The 13,847-nt window shown below is 53.0% G+C and overlaps 1 protein-coding gene across 1 annotated transcript in view; it reads right to left on the bottom strand.

Moving 5' to 3' along the window:
- SLC4A3 (solute carrier family 4 member 3) overlaps nucleotides 1–13,634 on the bottom strand; it is a 37,530-nt gene extending 23,896 nt beyond the window's left edge. The window contains exons 1-6 of the mRNA XM_062578268.1: nucleotides 13,599–13,634; nucleotides 7,536–7,676; nucleotides 6,538–6,697; nucleotides 2,769–3,097; nucleotides 2,126–2,268; nucleotides 1,342–1,553 (exon numbers count right to left, since the gene is read on the bottom strand). Coding sequence (XP_062434252.1) covers nucleotides 1,342–1,553; nucleotides 2,126–2,268; nucleotides 2,769–3,097; nucleotides 6,538–6,697; nucleotides 7,536–7,589 — 898 coding nt within the window. The 5' untranslated portion in view covers nucleotides 7,590–7,676; nucleotides 13,599–13,634. The remainder of the gene's footprint in view (nucleotides 1–1,341; nucleotides 1,554–2,125; nucleotides 2,269–2,768; nucleotides 3,098–6,537; nucleotides 6,698–7,535; nucleotides 7,677–13,598) is intronic.
- Between the last annotated feature and the right edge of the window lie 213 nt (nucleotides 13,635–13,847).

The raw sequence follows: 13,847 nt of genomic DNA, 5'->3' as shown, positions 1-13,847 counted from the left end.
ATGGGGCATTTGGGTAGAAGCTGAACATATATCCTCTAAACTGGGAGCACATACCTGACACAGAGAGGGTAGCAGACAGCAAACACAAGGTAGGAGATAAGAACATTAGCTTGGGGCTCTGATCTACAGCTACAACCGTGGGGTCACTGTTCCGGTACTTACAGGTGGACTCCCCGCCTGGGTAGCCCAGATGGTTTCTGATGGCCTCCCATAAATCATAATCTTCAAAATTGAAGGCAAATTCATCAAAGTCTTCATAGCCAACCGAGTTGCGAATGCAGGTGCTTATTGCTACCTCTGGGCTGCTGCCTGCTTCTGAATCCTTCGCTGCCTCCTCTCCATCTCGAAGGGTGGTCATTTTGTCCTTGTGAAGGTCAGGGGTCAGGCACCATAAGCCACTCACCTTCAGTGGAGGGGCTGGGGTAGCCAGGCTGGAGTGCAGAAAGCAAGCTGCCCCAGGGTGCAGCCCTCAAAGGCTTCACTGGAGCTCCGGGGCCAGCCCTGGTACCTCGCTCCCCCTGTCACGGCAGGGCATGAAGGTGCCAGCTGCAGCAGCCCTTGGTGACCGATGAGGTCCTGGAAAGAACGGCTCCACCTGGGGCTGCTTCCGTGGGTGGCTGCCTCACTTGCTTTCTGGGAGCACAATCCTTGCTTTGCAGTGGGATCTCTTGTCGGACACCCACGGATGTGCTGCTGTGGTCCAGGGATAGCCCAGCTCTGCAGGCAGCACTGCTTCTCTCCTTCACTTCCCTCCAGAGTCTCCCTCCCTCTCCAGCCTGCAAAGCAACCTATTGAATTCTCCATGTCCTCAGGCCCGGAGCGTGCATTTCCATGACGTCTCTTCTGTCTGCCCTCACGCCGTGCACAGGGGCAGTCCCTCTCAGAGGCACTTCGGCAGGGGCAGCTGCCTCTCCGAGAGGAGAGGAGAGGAGACAAGAGGCACCTTACATCAGGTTTCTGTGATGCCAGTGCTGGCGTGGCACACACAGGGCTGATTGCTAGGAAAGTGTGTCAGGAAAGGAGAGAGCTAGGTCTCAGGGAAACACACAGAGCCGTGAAACGGAGAGGGCCATGGGGTGGGTGGAGAAGGGCCAGTGCCCACAGGTGGGTGTCAGGGGAGGTGCCGGAAACCTGGGGAGTAGCACTCTGGATTGTAGCAAAGCTGACAGAAAGAAGAGCAGGGGCTAGAAGAGTAGGGGCTGCGGGACAGGGAGATGAGGATCATGTCCTCAGGGGAGGTTGCAGACCATGTCTGGAGCTGCTGGAGAGGGGGGCAGAGAAGGGAGATGCAAGGAACAGGCATACAAACAACACAGGCAGTGTCACAAACCACAGACTCACTTTTCATGCCGTCCAAGTCAGCGGATGCTAGCATTTGGGCCTCGGCCTCATCAGTGGGGACGCGCTGGTATGCTGCGCTCTCCAACGTGGTCATGCTGCCAATGCACATTCTCTCCTTCAAGTCGTAGGTCACCCGTTGCCCACTCACCACCTGGCCCCAAGGCTTGCGCTTCTCCCACCCACGAGACAGGCGTTCCCGAGGCCCAGGGGCACTGTAGGAACCAATGAAGACACTAATGGTAGCAGACAGGGTAAGCAGGGAGATGAAAAGCCACACTGGTCTCTCTTGAGGCTGAAGTCCCTTGGTCTGACAAACAAGTCCTTGAGGAGCACAGCCAGGAGTCACCTATCCCAATGCCTAAAAGTTGCCCTGTAACTCACTGCGCTGCTCCTCTCCTCCCTGCAGAGCAGGACTGACTTGTGATCAGTATGGGGGCTCATCAATTCAACAGCCTCATAGTCCCCTGACCTAACTGAGCTTCCTGGGGCTTCCCAGACTCAGGTCAGCTAGGAAGAAGGGCTCTCTACATGTACAGCCCAGCATCCCCAAACCTGCACACTCAGAATCAAGAAGGCTGCAGTAGTCCCAGGGAATGGCTGTCCCAGTTGGAGAGCAACAACATCATTGGCAGCTCTCTCACTGCGCACCATGGATCCCCTAGCTCAGCAGCTGAGTTCAGGCTGGGCAAAGCCCCACATCTCCCTGTGCCACACCCAGGTGCAGGGTCTGTGAGGGACCCCAAACCAGGGAGAGCGGCAGGCAGTTCAGCGCTTGCTCTCCTACCTGTGGAGGGAGGCAGAGCCCTTGTCCTGCAGCAGGTCAGCAAAGCGTGGCATGGGGGACAGGACGCCACACTCCTCCTCCACATGGAACTGTGCAGGGGCTGCAGTGCTGCCAGACTCCTCCTCATCGCTGCCGATGGTGAACTGCATGGAGGACAGTCCTGACAGCAAGAGCCAGGCAGGGCAGCCTTGGTCCCAACCCTTGACACACAGACCCTCCCCATGCCCCCCACAGTCCCCGTGATCCCCATACCTTGGGACTAGTGCACACATCCACCCTCATGTCCCCTCCATCCCACGGCTGGCCACATTAAATTTCCTCATATCCCGTACACCGTGAGAACAGCCACACTCATCTCCCTGTGTCCCCTAAACCCCAGGAATGGTCACGCTGACTCTTCCCAGCACCCATTCTGGGCAATGGCTTATCTATCTTCCAGTGCCTGTCTCTGTGGGGAAGGCACAAAACCAGTCTTCTCACAATGTTCCTCAGCTCTTGAACCTCCAAGTTGTCCCCTCCAAACTCTTTCCCCCAAGTAGCAGGTTGCCTTGGTCATGCTTCCCAGCTCTCTCACCGTATCGATTATCCCTCCATATCCCTCTAGATTGCAAGACCCACCCAGGCAGGGATGCCCTGGCCTTGCCTTTGGTTTGACTGGGTGCTCCAGCTTAGGGGATGTGTTCTTCCCACGAGCTTCACTCTCAGACTCTGCCGAGACCTCTTTCTCTTCAGCCTCCTCTGCCTCAGACTCTCCTTCTTCCTCCTCCTCCTCTTCTTCCTCCTCCTCTCCCCCCTCCTCGTCTACTTCCTGGATGGTGGGGGTGACCTCTGAGGGGGGCACCGAAGTTTTCTTCTTTTTTCTTCTCCTTTTTTTCCTCCTGCTAGTGCTCGGGGGCCTCTTTTGGAACTTGAGGGCAGAAGGGAGATGAGTGGAAAGGGGGTGATGGATGTGGTGCGAGGTTTGGCGGTGGACTGAGAGAGAAAAAGAGAGTCAGGGGCAGGAAGAGGCTGGGAGGAACCTGCCAGGCGCCCCTCCAGGAAACAGCCTGGTCTGGAGATCAAGGGCCAGGAAGGGCAAGGAGAGCCACCAGCCCGCAGGGACATAGCAAAGCTCTTTCAGTGATGTGGCAGGCTGCATCCCGCCTGAAGCAGCTAGGGAAACAGCCCTCATGCAGTGCCAAAGCACCCCAACATTCCTTCACCACTCTGGTGAAAGCATGACTCTCCTAGCACTGAAGAAAACCATTCGCAGGGCTGTGCAAAGCTGCAGTGAGCTGCCACAGACACCATTCCCTTCTTAAGCATGGGGAAACATTTCTTACATTCTCAAACAGGAAGAGAAGTTTGGGCTCTTTACAAACACTTCTTTCTCCCAAAATGCTCTTTAGTTCTTTGAGTTGAATGTGCCCTATTTCATCCACAGGCTTTGATGAAAAGGCCCTCCTGCCTACCTACACGACGACTGTGCAGATGCAATGCGAGCCCATGTCCCAGGTACTGGGAAGGACTGTGCCTACCAGCATCTGAAATGCAGGTTCAATTAGGAGGTTCTCTTTTAAAAACCAGGCTAAAAAACAGGGCAGGAGGACTTTTGATTCAACTAATCTACCTAGAGAAATTCATATAGGCTTGACCTGGATGTTGAGGGAATACACAGTGAGAAGAAATTAATGGCACTTCTGCGCCGTCACTGAGAAACAATGATAATGCACCATGTAGGTCTATCTGCAGGCACAAAGCCTCCCATGGAAGGTCTGCAGGACACATGGATTCTGGGGTTGCACCCAGAGCAGCCGAAATCATGGGGGCACCAGCCACTTTGCAAGGGGGCTTTGCACAGCAGCTCTTCCTGAGGAATTGTTTCCAGTCTGTTTTGATTTGGTTCCTTCCCAGCTTTCCTGTGACATGGCAGCAAAATCTGTTTATACTGAAAACTACCTTCAAAGGACATTTTCAATGGGAGCTGTAACCTCCTCCCTGGGAGAGCCAGGCAGGTTCATTGTTCTGGTGTCAGGTTTCCTTTCCTTTGGTTTCTCAAGTCTTTTCTCCCTTGTTTCCCCCCTTGGGAGCAGCAGGAATATTTCACACACCCCCTTGGTTCTGCAGGAAAGGCTTGTGGCAGGAAAAGAAGGGATTGGGAATGGTCAAATGTCTGCAAAATGGGAAGACTTTGGGCTCTTTACAAGCATACCTTTCTTCTGAAGAGTTATTTAGTTTTTTGAGTCAAATCAATGACCCGAATTTCTAACATAACAAGAAGTAAGGAAGGCCCCAATTGTACAGACCGAACTGTTGTAGATAACTAGGCTTTTTGGTAACACAAAGGCATGTTGCTCCTTCTACAGCACTAAGACACTGGTGAGGACACAGCCTGTCTTTCCCTTCCAGACTGATCATATCTAAGGCAAATGAATTCAAAGCATGAGAGATGCATCTGCACTTCGGATCAGAAGGATGCCTAAGCCTTGGGCTGCCAGTTGCAGGGAAGTACAATGGTGATAAATGGCTGATCTGGCACATAAAAGGGAAGCACCACTCCTCAGCACTTAGCTCTCCTCACGGCAACTGATGACATCTGCCACAGAGGTGGCCTGGAAGTGTGGAGAATACACCCCTCCCTTATGCAAAAGGCTTTGTGCCACCCTCTTGTTCCTCCCTGTCCTCTTGCACCTTCTGTGTATCCAGCCCCTGCTCTCTTTCCTTGTTCCCTTCCTTGTACTGCCTGCCTGTAGGAAAGGTTATTGCTAAACTTCTGTTCTGCTGTTCAGTGCGTTCTAGGTGTTCGATTACACTTTCAATGAACTTGATACAAAGGATACAAGCAATTTGGATTGTGAACTGAGATGGAAGAATCTGAATATTAATAACTCCTGGCTTGGAATGGAACAGAAAATATTTATAAACCCAGAGAGAGTTTACCTTTAAGGGCTCACAAAATATCTTTCAAAGTCTAACAACCTAACCAGATCCCCCAGCTTTATGAATACGAACTGCATAAAACTTCCAATAACCAGATATGACATAGTTCTAGATAACAGGGATACATCAGAAGCTTAGAGAAAAACAAGCTTGATTCTGACAAAGAAAAGACTCTTTCATAAGTACTGTTTAAGGTCCACTTCCATCCCTAGGAAAATAACTGATGATTAAGAAAACAAAATCAGTAAAAATCTGCAGTCAAATTTTCAAAGAAGCTTCTGCCACGTGTGCTCAAGCAGATCCTCTGCGTAACCCAAGCCAACTTGCACACCTGTGCACACAAGCAGAGCTGCTGAGCAGGTAAGTCCTTCCAGCACAAGACAGGTATTCAAATGTGTCACCAGTGGCAAAGCTGTTATCACTTAGCAGCTATATCATGGCTGACTGTGTGCTCAGGTGGAAAGTGTTATTTGAATGTAGCCTCTGTGGAGAAATGGCACAACAAACAGCAGCTGGGGTGCATTACAGTAATAGACCTTACCAACAAACCAGCCTGCTTGCACAATAGCAATTGGAAATGAGTAGCCAAGCAGAAAACAGCCTTGTGATGTACTTGGAAACATAACATTCCCAAGGTTGCATCCAATCAAAGCTAAGTTAGAAAATGAGCTGTATGACTGTGGAGAGCCAGAGATCAGGAAAACTCACCCAACCATTGCTACCTGCCTGCCACACAGATGGCCTGCTGGCTGGCGGACACCTCTTCCTGCCCTTTCACAAGAAGTTGAAGCACCTGCCTCTACTGCTCTTTCTATGAGCTAACATAACTAATCCACACCAAGCAATAACCTACAACGGCTCTTGTTGGCACACTTCATTTTACAGCCAAAGTGCCTTTGTGCAGACTGGTTCCCCCCGTTGTGGAAGGTGAGTCAGTGGAATAAACATGTTGATCAGAGGAGTTCAGGTGAAATAGCTACTGTATTTTATATTCACACTGTATTTTTATTTTGCGTGCTTTCTTTGAGCAGATAAGCCCAATAGTTTCATGGGTGCTATTTAATGATATACAAGCATATCTGACTGGAGCCATCTGCCTTCAGACAGAGGAAGACAGCCTGGCTTCCAGCCATGTTTGGATGTTTCTTTGCAGCCATATGGAGGAAAAGCAGTTTCAAACTGGAAATTTTTACTTTCTGGAAGTAGCTGCATAGGTCCCCTACTCTGAGTGAGGAGGTGAGCCAAGGCCCAGGCCTGAGCTACTCTGTCAGGCAGACTGAGAAGCAGCTATGTCTCCAGGGACAGGGAACACCAGTACACGGCAGGGAGCAGACTGAGGAGAGGCTGTGGGCACTGGTGCTAAACTACATGCATGCAGTGCTTTGAGATCACCCTGAAGGGGGGAGCAAGAAACACATCATGGAGATCTGCAGGGTTCCCAGGACAAGGCTGCAGAGAGGGTGGGAGTGATACAATGGTTCAAAGCTACATACACTCGAAATCTCTCTCACTGTAGCTGCGTCTTTGCTTCTCCAGATTGCTTGATGCTGACTTGCTCAATATCAGGTCCCCAAATCTCTTGATTGACAAAGTCTTATCCAAGTCCTCATCGTCCTCGGCACCAGGAGAGGCTTTCTCTGTGTGATCTCTGCCCTGCACGGAAATCGCCAGACAACAGTCAAATGCTGTGGATTCCTACAGACCTCAGGATTTTGGTACCCTGCAAACAGTGTTGTGCCTTGCTGGAAAGTCTGATCTTTCCCTTTTCTTACCGCCCTCTTCACATACTGGGAAACAGCCTCCCTGCTCCAGCGGGGTGGCTTTTAAAGCTGCTCCACAGCTCTGGTGAGCTGCCCCTACAGCGCGTGGTCCTGTGCCTTCCCACCTGCCCTCCGCTCTCCTCGGGCCTCCCTGTTTCCCTGGTCCTTGGCATGTTTTCTTTAGGCTTTTCTGCCTGTTTTCCCTTCATTTCAAGCTGTGGGTGCTTCTCTGCCTTTTGCTGGTGGCAATGCCCTGAGAAGAGCATCGCTAGGTGACTTCTTTCTGCCTCCCGAGCTGATAAATTTTTCCATCAATATAACCGAAATGCCAGCGCTGAGCTGTTGTGGACTCCTGTGTTTCCATGGGAACAGGAAGAGGCCCAACTGTGACAAATCTGCCTGTGCTGGGCGGAAAGCGGGAGCGAGGCGGCTTTAGCCGAATTGCACTCGCACCCCTCGCCCGTTCCCAGCCGCGCTGCGGCGGCCGTGCGAGCTGCTGGGGCTCCCACTCCGCCGCGGCCAGGCCTCGCAGGGCCAGCGCACCGCTGGCATCTCCGCGGGGCCCCGAGGATTGGACAGAGCTGCGGCCGTGCCGGGGGCTGCTCCGGGCTTTCCTCGCCCGGGGCAGAAAGGGAGAAGGCAGGCGCGAGAGGGAGAGGCAGGAGGAGAGAGGAGAGTGAGGGAGCGCGTGGACGCGTGCCCAGCGAGTGGCGGCTGGATCCCCGCCTCACCTGCTGCAGGTCGATGAAGGCATCTCCTACGGGAGGGGGCTCTCCAGCTGCCATTTTGGTTCAGGACCTAAGGGTCTGGGCAAAATATCAACCCTTCTCTTTCACTGGCAGGCACCCAGCAAACCTGAAGAGTGGCATAACCTGTGGAGAGAGGGCAGGACACGGGATTGCGTGGGACACTGCCACCCGCTGCCCTTAGCCCCGCCGTGGCGCCAGACCCAGAAGGGTCACCTCACCCGGTGCACCTCGGGAGCCTCCTAGCATCGCTAGGACAGAGCTGTCCCTCGGACGGTGGTGCACCAGGGAACGGCCCTGACTGCACCGTCTCGCCTACCAGCTCTCTCGGCTCAAGGCCAGTGAGGCCCTGTCACCTCCCTGCCCTCCTCCCGGTGAGCTGCTGCTCCGAGGGCGCAGAGGCAGAGCGGGACGGCTCCCGTACATGCCGCTCCTGCGCGCGTTGCGCATCTGCGCAAAGCTGGGGTGTCCCCATCCACTGGGGAAGAACAAAGTAGAAAAGGCATGAGCCCCACCATCTCCCGTCAGATCAGCAAGAGTGGGAGATGGTACAGCGACGGGCACTGGAAAGCTACCAGCCGCCAAAAACGCATCTGCAGACACACAGAGAACACAGGGAACACTACTGCAGGAGACGTAAGACATAAGCGTATGCACACAGTGGCTTGGGCAGGGGGATGGATAAGGAAAGCGTTCTCATCTCACAGCACCAGAAGAGAGATATTTGTTAAAACTACAAGGGAAGAATACAAATGAATTCAAAACTGGCAAAAGAAAGCATTTTTTCAGTGATGTCATTGACAGGGAGAAAAACAGCGAAATTGGAGGATAGTTTGGGCATCTCTCTAGATCTTTCAGAAGGAGCATTTGCTGGCTATGAGAGCTCTAGACGAAGGCTTAAAGAACTGCAGGTTACACTACACTGATCTACCAAGAGGTTTCTTATTGTGTCATCTGAAGTACCTGGTATCAGCCACTCTTTGAGACAAGACACTAATCCAGACAGGCTACAGGTGAGACCAGGAAGGCCACTTCATCAGCCCTCTTTCATCTTTGAAGATCTCCAGAAGGTGCTACTATAGATTCTGTGCTTATTTCGCTTGCTGGATTGCATGCAGTTATCTTACAAAACCAAAAATTCTGAGGCCATCTGAACGGCAGTTTTTTGAGGGACTGATCTGACCACTGATGAAGCATGCTCTTCTAGTCCAAGTGTCTCCTCTTGAACCATTTTCTAGGTATAGCAGCTATCTTGGGATACACTCACGCAAATGAACAACCGATTGCATGATGCCAGAAGCATTACAGCAGGAAGTTAGACATACTGCAATGTGATATGGCTGCAAACAGGTAGAGAGCAATTTTGAGGCTGCACACACTGGCCTTACAGACAAAGACCACTGTGCAGTTCCAAGAGGACCTCATATGTACTGCTATGTTCAGTACTAGAGACAACAGTGACAGAAAGACTTTAACTATGTCTATTTGTTAATATATTTAATAATGACAGGGACAGTGAGCATGAAAGGACTAAAATTTATGCATAACAAACGCTTAGGTTAGAGATAACATGAGGAATACCAGAGGAACAACTACATGAACAGTAATATGAAGATGATTAAAATTCAAGGTGAAATTCTGGGCTAACTGAATAACGTGATGTTTTTGCTCTTCTTTTCTTCAGTCTGAACTTCATCCTTCTGGTTGTCATGAACAAGGTTAAAATCCAACGGAAGAAATTCCTCAAACACTTCATTGGACTCTACAGTAATTGAAACCCTCAGTGAAAGTTGAGCAGCTCAAGAGAAATATGCTCCCAAAAGAGAAGTCTAAAAAGTAAATGCAGAGTCCAAACCCATAGGGGACAGGATAGAAAATAATGGAAATATCCAATCCACTGTGCAGATCTGTGAGGGTTCCTACTTAGGCTATAATCTTCAAGTTATAACCCTCTTTTTCCAAGAAAGAGCAAAAGAGTTCATAGAGAAGAAAGGGTAGAAATGTCTGGAAATCATTGGTAAAAGAGAGAGACTGACCTTCTTGATTAATAGAAGGCATGACAAAGAAGAGGATAATGTATAGCTTTTATTTACTTTCACTCTTAAAAAGAGGCTATCACTTCATGAAATCAAACAGCAGCAAATTTGAAACTGAAGCAAGAGAATGCTTTAATACACTAAGAAGAGCTGGCAGGTAGAACTTGGCTCTGCAATGCATCAGGATCAAAGCACGGTAAATGTTAAAAAAAAAAAAAAGGTATATAAACAGAGCATAACAATATCCACACTTACAGCAGAGAGGCCTACCTGCAAAAATCCTTTGTAAGTACTACTGTTGACTACAGGGATTTGGAAGGAAGTTCCTGCAGTGGCAAATTCCCTAAAACTAGCAAAGTAGTAAAGGTAATTTTAAAAAAAAATGCTCCAAATGCTCAGTTCCTCCTTTACGCTGCTAATGCATCTTGTGGGGCCTCCAACGGAAACTGGAAACTATCAGCAATGTTGTAAAACAATGTGCTTTGTTGTCACAGGTCAACTGCAGGTTTGTCTGAAGCTATGCAAAAGCCCACATGGGTATTCTGGATCAGGGAGGAGACAGACAGGAGAACTGCTGGATGCAATGAGCTCTTCCGGCCTGAGCTTTGCAAAACATTATATTGAACAGAAAACTACAGTCTGACTGCCTAAATGAAGTTAAAAGGGATGGAAAATTCAACACACTCTTTCTCTGCCCACCCAAGCAGTATATTTTCAAATATGCTGAAAATATGTCACTCTATAATAGCTTTGATGAGCAGCTAAAAGCAAGGCAGTTATACTAGTTGTAAAGGAAAAGAGCCCCTGGGACTGTAATAGCAGCTCTCACTGGCGCACAGGCAGAAAAGCCTTTCTGCTCCCCTTTCAGCCCTTGCAGGCAAACTCCTGGAAGGATCCCGAGAGCTGGCGTGGGCTCTCCTGCTAGGGCCAGCCTGAGAACGGATAATGTCCCATATTGCCCCTGGGATGAGAGATATCCTTTGAGGGGTACCAAAAGCAAAGTGCAGCAGGGAGAGTTCCCAACGAGGGAACACTGGTGCTCCCTTTCAGGGCATTAACTTATGGTAGGCCAGTAGAGGCCACTTGCCCCCTTTCCCCTGGTGCAACCACTCAGAGAAAGGCTAAAGAGACACCAGCTCTGAGCTGGCCTGGCATTTCTATTACCTAAAAACAGAAGAAATTCAAGGAAGAGCAATAAAATTGCCAGCAGACCAGAGGAACTGATTTGTAAGGAAAGGTTAGGTGCTAAATTTGCCTAGTGCAATATGGGATGACTAAGATGGGGAGGGGACATGTCAACAGTTTGGAAAGATCTCAGGGGTGTAAAATATGACTAAAGAATTTTTTCAGGCAGCCCTACATGAAGTGACTCAGGCAAAGAGGTTCAAATTTGAAAGAGAAATTTATAATGAATATCAGGGAGATTTCTGCTAACGAGACTCACGCTGAACCACCCAGCCTGCTGGAATCGCTCCCTGGGCTGTCACAAGAAGTATGCAAGGCAAAAGGGAAAAAACAGCAAGGAAACCTCAAGGAATGATACCTTCATCCTACTGTATCTTGTAGCTGTTGGCAGTATGTGATTCAGCGTTCCTGCTGGAAGTAATTTTCAGTAATAGAAGCATAATGCCTGCAGGCCAGATTTGCAGGGAGGCCAGAAAAATCTACCAGACCGCTGACTTGTGCACCCGCACCTTCCCTCTCCCTCCTCAAGTGCATCATCCTGCTTACGCCAGTTCCTGCAGACTTTCCCCCCGATCTTGGCCCACCGTGTCCATAAACAGAATAGAGCGCATCTAAAGCAGTGCCGCTCGCATTGATGATGTAGGCAAAACGATCTTTACAGGAAAACATGAGAGAAAACAAGTTACAGCAGGCAGGTCCCTGCAACGCGGGCGGCTGAGCGGATCCTGCGGGCCACAGGTTGCTAAGGCAGGCTGCAGAAGGGCTTTCCTGACCCCAAGGGCCAGCTCACACCAGCAGCGTGGGAGGTTTCCTGTTCTCCTGGAAAAGTGCATTTGTGGCCATTACTGCATCTGGCATGGCTTTGAGAGCAGCAGTTTGCATCACCTCTGCGAGAAAGCTCAGCCAGGAGGGTACAGTGAGCTCCGGCTCTGTAGGCAAGGGACTGTATGGGAATAGCCACCAGGCCATCCATCTCCTTAACTCTTCCCTAACCCATTGGCAATTAAGCTAATAATAATTTTGCTATGGAGTGTCTAGACAAGAAGCTGATGCCTATTATGAATAAAGCCACATGGGCAATGCCAGCATCAGAATAAAGGAGCCCAGCTGACAGGCACCCAGCTGACAGGCACAGGCAGGAAAAGCTTGAGAAGGAGAAGGATTAAAGGCCTGGAAGGATTTCCCTGGGAAGACATACGGATGAGCATGGAGGAGATGAGCAGGAGGGGTACTGCTGCATACACTGAAGCGTTCAGATATGCTGCAACGGCCACAGCATACAAGCTAAATAAAATGAGATGGAACTGCACAAACCCTATTTCTCCTCTATCACAGTGGAGGAACAAGGACATACATGACAGAACAGAAAGACAGCACATAATACAGAAAACACACAAACTTTTTACCCAGAAGTATTTAACCTGTGGGTCTCTCTGCGTATGGCTACATTCAAGCTAGAAATGCAGAAGTGTTTTATGAGGCTTAAGCATTTCCATGAATCCAATATCTTACCGAAGCAGCTGGAGAAAACCACCATACCTATTCACTTCTGCAGCATCTGCCCCTTTCCCCAGCTCCCACCTCGCAGGCCCTGGCAGACCACGCTACCAGGTGGGATGGAGCTCGCGCGGCAGACAGTCACATATGTGCATGCACAGGAATGAAACCCGTTCCAAAACAGGGTACCGGCACCTGTCAGTGACAAGGACACAGCCCTCCACACGAGTGTCTGGATGGCTCTAGCAGTACACAGACTCGGGGGGAGATGCCCTGGTGCTGTGCCACGCTGCGCACCCCGCTGTGCCATGCACCATGCTGTGCACGGTGCCGTGCCATGCTGGGCACCCCGCCGTGCCATGCACCACGCTGTGCACGGTGCTGCCCCGGTGCCGTGCCACGCTGGGCACCCGCCGGGCCATGCACCACGCTGTGCACGGTGCTGCCCCGGTGCCGTGCCACGCTGGGCACCCCGCCGGGCCATGCACCACGCTGAGCACGGTGCTGCCCCGGTGCCGTGCCATGCTGGGCACCCGCCGGGCCATGCACCACGCTGTGCACGGTGCTGCCCTGGTGCTGTGCCATGCTGGGCACCCGCCGGGCCATGCACCACGCTGAGCACGGTGCTGCCCCGGTGCCGTGCCATGCTGGGCACCCCGCCGTGCCATGCACCACGCTGTGCACGGTGCTGCCCTGGTGCTGTGCCATGCTGGGCACCCGCCGGGCCATGCACCACGCTGGGCACGGTGCTGCCCCGGTGCCGTGCCACGCTGGGCACCCCGCCGGGCCATGCACCACGCTGGGCACGGTGCTGTGCCATGCCACGCACCCGGCTGCGCACGGTGCTGCACCCGGGATCAGGCCACACTGTGCACTACGCTGCGCGCCGTGCCCTGCCACGCGCCGTGCCGCACACCGGGCCACGCGCCCGGCTGTGCACGGCGCTGCGCCCGGGAGCGTGCCACACTGCGTGCCCCGTGCCGTGCCATGCAGCGCCGCGGGTCGCAAACCGGGGTCCGGGGAGGGAGCCCGCGTGCTGCGGGACAGCGGAGGTGGCCACGCGTGTCCGCGGAGACGCGTGGGCTCCAACCAGGACACACCGGGGGCGAGGGCAGGGGGTGACAGCAGCAGGCCCCGTCCCTCCACCCCCCCCCCCGCCAAGCCTCCCGAGGCGGCGGCCCCCGGCCGGCCCCCTACCTCGCAGCGCCGGAGGAGCAGAGCCGCCGCCGCCGCGCCGCGCTCCGCCCGACACGCGCCGCGCCGCGCCGTGCCGCGCCGTGCCGCGCCGTGCCGCGCCGCGCCGCGGTCCCGCCCCCCCCTCCCCGCTTACAGGTAGGGCGCTGCCGCCCCGCGCCCGGGCACCGCCGTGGGGCCGCTCCGCGCGGCGCCCCCCGCCGCGCCGCGGCCCTGCGCAGCCGCGGCGGCACGGGCGGGCTGGGCGCGGCGGCGGCGGCGGCGGCGGCGGCGGGACCCCTGGCGGCGGGGGGGGCGCGGGCCCCGCCGTGCGGGAGGATGACGCTGGGGCGGGCTCCATGGCAACCGGATGTAAGCGGCGGCGGCGCTCTAGCCGCGGCCGGCG

Source organism: Rhea pennata, chromosome 6, assembly GCF_028389875.1.
Source record: "Rhea pennata isolate bPtePen1 chromosome 6, bPtePen1.pri, whole genome shotgun sequence".
In the NCBI taxonomy this organism is placed as follows: domain Eukaryota; kingdom Metazoa; phylum Chordata; class Aves; order Rheiformes; family Rheidae; genus Rhea; species Rhea pennata.
This window is presented reverse-complemented; position numbering and strand designations above follow the sequence as displayed.